Genomic DNA, 5667 nt, shown 5'->3' on the forward strand with positions numbered 1-5667 from the left:
AAAAAAAAAAGAGAAAAGCGTGATTTGGTGTATGTAAAACTTCTAGCACAATGCTGGCATGGGATAATCATTGACTCGTTATTTGCTTCTATTATTATTATTATTAATTTTTTTTTTTTTTGAGACGGAGTCGCCCAGGCTGGAGTGCAATGGCGCAATCTCGGCTCACTGCAAGCTCCGCCTCCCTGGTTCACGCCATTCTCCTGCCTCAGCCTCTCTGAGTAGCTGGGACTACAGGCGCCCGCCACCACGCCCGGCTAATTTTTTGTATTTTTTTTTAGTAGAGACGGGGTTTCACCATGGTCTCGATCTCCTGACCTCATGATCTACCCGCCTTGGCCTCCCAAAGTGCTGGGATTACAAGCGTGAGCCACCGCGCCTGGCCAGTATTTGCTTCTATTATTATTATTGTTGTATAGCAAAGAAGACAGACATTAAATATGTCAATATATAGAATTACATCACTGATTGAGAGAGGCTGGCAAAAATAAGAAAAAGGCAAGCCAGGCGTGGTGGCTCACACCTATGATCGAAGCACTTTGGGAGGCCGAGGCAGGTGGATCACCTGAGGTCAGGAGTTCAAGACCAGCCTGGCCAACGTGGCAAAACCCCGCCTCTACAGAAAATACAAAAATTAGCTGGGCATGGTGGTGGGTGCCTGTAATCCCACCTACTTGGGAGGCAGAGGCAGGGGAATCACTTGAACCTGGGAGGCGGAGGTTGCAGTGAGCCAAGATCATGCCACTGCACTCCAGCCTGGGTGACAGAGTGAGATTCTGTCAAGAAAGAGAGAGAGAGAGAGGAAGGAAGGGAGGGAGGGAGGGACAGACACATGTATCCATGGGATACAAAACAATTTCAGGGTTTTTTTGGGGGGGTTTTGTTTGTTTTTTGAGATGGAGTTTCACTCTTGTTGCCCAGGCTGGAGTGCAATGGTGTGATCTTGGCTCACCGCAACCTCCGCCTCCCAGGTTCAAGCAATTCTCCTGCCTTAGCCTCTCGAGTAGGTGGGATTACAGGCATGCACCACCACACCCGGCTAATTTTGTATTTTTAGTAGAGACAGGGTTTCTCCATGTTGGTCAGACTGGTCTTGAACTCCTGACCTTGTGATCTCGGCCTCCCAAAGTGCTGGGATTACAGGCGTGAGCCACCGCCCTGGCCTAATTTCAGGGGTTTAACAAAGGCTGCCTGGGAAGAGAAATGCATGAATGGAAGCCCTGAAGGCTGAGTAGGAGTTGGCCAGGTAAAGAGATGTGAGGCTTGCAGGAGGAGGGGACAGCGTGTGTAGGGGCTCCGGGGTGAGAACGTGTGATATCGGGGGAGATGGAAACAGCAGCAAGGAGGAGAGTGATGGGAGATAAGCCCACGGAGATGGGCTGTGCCAGATCCTACAGGGTCTTACTTGCTGCAATAAGTTTACCAGGGGGTGCTCTTACTTTACACCATTCTTCTCTCTCCGAAAATCAGGCACCCTCTGCCCCAAGTGGGACCCAGACCAAGAGGACCACTCACCAAGGATGTAGAGTTCACCATCTGGGGACACTGTGGGGAGGGAAATGAGAATGCCCTTAGCAATTGAGCTTACTCCCCCTTGCCCCCCCCATCAAGGACAAAGATGACCTGGGGGGCCCATAGGAGAGGATTCATACCACCCAGCCCCCTGTGGCACCTTCTTCCAGCGTAAAATCCCGCGAGACTGGCACTATCTGGTCCAGAGAGACATCGTCCCCGGTAATGGCCATCCTCCGGTGCGTATAGAGGAAGAGACTAAGGGCAGGAAGCAGAGGTGAGGAGGGGGCCCGCTGGCTGTCCCTCAGCCCTATCTTGGAGGCCTCAGGGTGCTTACACTCCCTCGTTGGTCCCTAACACTGTGCTGGTGGTGCCCTGGCTAGGCACACTCCTCATGCCATCTCTGTCTATGGTGCCCATCAGAGACTGCAGTTTTATGGATGAAGTCATCAAACCAGAACTTTTCTCATCTGCAGGAGCCCCCGATTGTTAGTAAAACACAAACACATGTTTGATCTAACCATGGTGCATTCTAGCACTGTGTGTGACAAGAACAGCGCAACCTTAGCTATCCACTTCTCTCCCTGAGCCTGTTTCCCATCTGTAAAACTGGGGTAATGGATCAGAAAATGTCTAAGGCCCCCTCCCTCCCAGCTGCTAGACCCTGGGTCACTTACCAGCTATGAGACCTTTGACAACTATTACTCTCTCTCTGCTTCTGTGTGGTATGTTGGTGTTACTAGACAACATTTATCGAGCACTTTCTTTTTTTATTTATTATATTTTTAAAATCATTTGAAATAGAGATAGGGGTCTCACTATATTGCCCAGGCTGGTCTTGAACTCCTGAGCTCAAGCAGTCCTCCCAGCTCAGACTCCCAAAGTGTTGGGATTACAGGCGTGAGCCACTGCACCCGGCCTTACTGAGCACTTTCTACGAACTCTATGGTGTTAGTTCTTTTTCTTTTTTATAGAGACAGGGTCTTGCTGTGTTGCCCAGGCTGTAGTGCAATCACAGTTCACTGTAATCTCAAACTCCTCGGCTCATATGATCCTCCCACCTCAACCTCCTGAGTATCTGAGACTACAGGCATGTACCACCACGCCCAGCTAATTTGCTTATTTTTTGTAGAGATGGAGCTGGTGGGCGGGGGGTGGAGGGGGTGTCTCACTATGTTGCCCAAGCTGGTCTCGAACACCTAGGCTCAAGAAATCTTCCTTTCTCAGCCTCGCAAAGTGTTGGGATTACAAGCATGAGCCACTGCACCTGGCCTAACTCACTTTACTCTTTTTTTTTTTTTTTTTGAGATCACCCTGGTTCACCCATTCTCTGCCTCACCTCTGATACTGGACTACAGGCCGGCACCACCCCGGCTAATTTTTTTTTTTTTTTTTTTGTCGCCCAGGCTGGAGTGCAGTGGCGCGATCTCGGCTCACTGCAAGCTCCACCTCCCGGGTTCACGCCATTCTCCTGCCTCAGCCTCTCCGAGTAGCTGGGACTACAGGCGCCCGCCACTACGCCCGGCTAATTTTTTTGTATTTTTAGTAGAGACGGGGTTTCACCGTGATCTCGATCTCCTGACCTCGTGATCTGCCCACCTCGGCCTCCCAAAGTGCTGGGATTACAAGCGTGAGCCACCGCGCCCGGCAAATTTTTTGTATTTTTAGTAGAGACGGGGTTTCACCGTGTTAGCCAGGATGGTTTCGATCTCCTGACCTCGTGATCCGCCCGCCTTGGCCTCCCAAAGTGCTGGGATTACAGGCGTGAGCCACCGTGCCCGGCCTTCACTTACTCTTTAATATGGACAAATCGAGGAGTAAAACAACTTGCTCAAGATCATGTGGTTCCACCAGGTGTGATGGCTCATGCCTAAAATTCCAACACTTTGGGAGGCTGAGGCGGGAGAATGACTTGAGGCCAGGAGTTACAGCGTGCAGCTATGAGTGCACCACTGTACTCTAGCCTGGGTGACAGAAAGAGACCCCGTCTCTAAAGGAAAGATCACGTGAGGCTGGGCGCGCTGGTTCATGCCTGTAATCCTAGCACTTTGGGAGGCCAAGGCAGGTGGATAACTTGAGGTCGGGACTTCAAGACCAGCCTGGCCAACATGGGGAAACCACGTCTCTACTAAAAATACAGAAATGAGCCAGGCATGGTGTCGGACACCTCTGTAATACCAGCTCCTCAAGAGGCTGAGGCACAAGAATTGCTTGAACCTGGGACACAGAGGTTGCAGTGAGCCAAGATCACGTCACTGCACTCCAGCCTAGGCGAAGAGCAAGACTCCCTCTCAAAACAAACAAACAATAGATCATGTGGCTTGTTAGTAACAAAGCCTGGGTTTGAACCCAGGCATTTGGACCACGAGGCTCAAGATCTGGACTAGTATGTTAAACCATCTCTTCTCAAGAAACTTCCTCCTTAGATCTTGAGGATTATGAGTTAGTACCTGTGCAGGGTTTAGAATATAGTGTTCAAAAAATATTAACTGTCATTGTGATCATTATTCTAGGAGACTCAGACCCTGCCCTGGAGGAACGGTTGAAGTTCAGCTGGAGGGTGCAGTGATGAACAATCCCATGGCCCAGACAGGTGGGGACCAAGCCCCTCACTCACGCGTGTTCCTGGCCGCCGTGCTCCAGGCGGTAGCGCACGAGTCCCAGGAGGCGGCTCTGCCGGCTGTCCCCCTCACACAGCACACCTTGCACCGCCTGCGGCTCAGAGTCAAGAGAAGACAACCCAGAAGCGAGGCCTCTCCCGACCCAGGCTGTCCCACCTTCCCTCTGTTCCCCTGCCCCCCAGATTCACTGTGTGGCCTTGGGTAAGTCACTCTCTAAGCCTTCCTTATCTATGAAATGAGGATAATAATCCCCAACTTCATAGGGAGTTAGGAGGATAACTGCATATTTAAAGCATCTGGCGGAGAGTCCAGGACTCAGTAAGTACTTAGTAAATACTGATTTCCTTCTCCCCTGACGGTTCAGCGGGGCAGGAGAGGGGATAGACACCTCAACACCTTCCATTCCTCTTCCCAAGGCCAGCACAGGCTCAGGGCTGCGTTAGCACAGGAAGGATATGATGACGCAGTATTCCCCCTCAGCCAGCGTCTCCTGGATTGCCACAGACTGGTCCATGCTGGCCCCTGCTGAGCGCACACACCCTGTGGGAGGGGAGATGGGAGCCCCCTTTGGTCAACGAGTTACGCATGGGGTGATGGAACTGCCTCAGAGGAGTGGGGGGCAGGAGGGAGGGGCCTTTGCAGAGGGAGATGTTACTGGGGAGGCCTGATCCTCCTCCTCCTCCTCTTTGTCCTCCCTAGAATAGGCCTTTCAGTTTTTAGGGATAGGGGTCCAGTCCCTTTGCCCCGCTGGGATCTACAGTTTGCTATACTGCCTTTGTCTGGGAGGGCATCCAGTTGCTCTTGAGTGTGGTCTATCCTTGTTGGAAGTGGGGTGTGTGGATTGGAGAAGGGGATCTGGTCCCTTTGCTCCTAGGACAGGGCTCTTCCTCTCTTTTGGGGACAGTTTTTGTTCTGCTAGCGCCTCTCTGGGAGGTGTCAGTGGTGTGTCTGTGTGGGGTTCAGGGAACATCCCCTTACTGTCATTCAGGAGGGTCCCATTCCTCTTTCCTTGGAGACAGGAAGCATCCCATTGCTGCTTGCCCTTCACCCCCGCCCCAGCAGGCCCATTGCATCAGCTGCAGGCCGGGGGTGGGGGGTGTCCCAGCCCTCAGCTTGCCCACTCCCTCCTGCCCAGCCCTGCCCTGGCTTTCCTGCTCTGCTCCCACCCACAGCTCCCTGACATTGTCACCTACCTCCTGAGCTGTCACCACAGGGCGCACAGGACTCCACTGCCCCAGGTTCCGGGACAGTGACTACATTTCCCAACACCCCCTGCGCCACACAGTGGTCACTCAGCCTGCAAGTCCCAGCATGCCCAAGTCAATCGTGGGGTGGGGAGTCTCTCCATCCCCGTTAACCCCTTAGGTCCTGGGGTACACTGGGCTCCCTATACCGGAAAGGTTTTCTAATGATTGCCCTCACTCCCATCCCCAGCCCTCTAGGTCATGGGGCCAGAGCTTCCCGCCCAGAAGGAAGATGGTCACATTTTATCTTAGGGGAAGAATATAATGCATTTTTATTTTCTCCTTAGTTC

General features: G+C 52.3%; 1 protein-coding gene across 1 annotated transcript; it reads right to left on the reverse strand.

Annotated features, from left to right (window-relative positions):
* Positions 1 to 1099: 1099 nt before the first annotated feature.
* Positions 1100 to 5381, reverse strand: LOC116472974 (type II inositol 1,4,5-trisphosphate 5-phosphatase-like). Its single transcript, XM_058442535.1, has 5 exons — positions 5327 to 5381; positions 4597 to 4673; positions 4130 to 4230; positions 1673 to 1770; positions 1100 to 1545 (listed from the first exon to the last, which is right to left on the reverse strand). Exons 2-5 carry the CDS (start codon positions 4645 to 4647, stop codon positions 1436 to 1438), a joined length of 360 nt encoding a protein of 119 aa, XP_058298518.1. The 5' UTR covers positions 4648 to 4673; positions 5327 to 5381; the 3' UTR covers positions 1100 to 1435.
* Positions 5382 to 5667: the final 286 nt, after the last annotated feature.

The sequence above is a fragment of the Hylobates moloch genome, unplaced genomic scaffold (assembly GCF_009828535.3).
Source record: "Hylobates moloch isolate HMO894 unplaced genomic scaffold, HMol_V3 SCAFFOLD_8, whole genome shotgun sequence".
NCBI lineage: Eukaryota > Metazoa > Chordata > Mammalia > Primates > Hylobatidae > Hylobates > Hylobates moloch.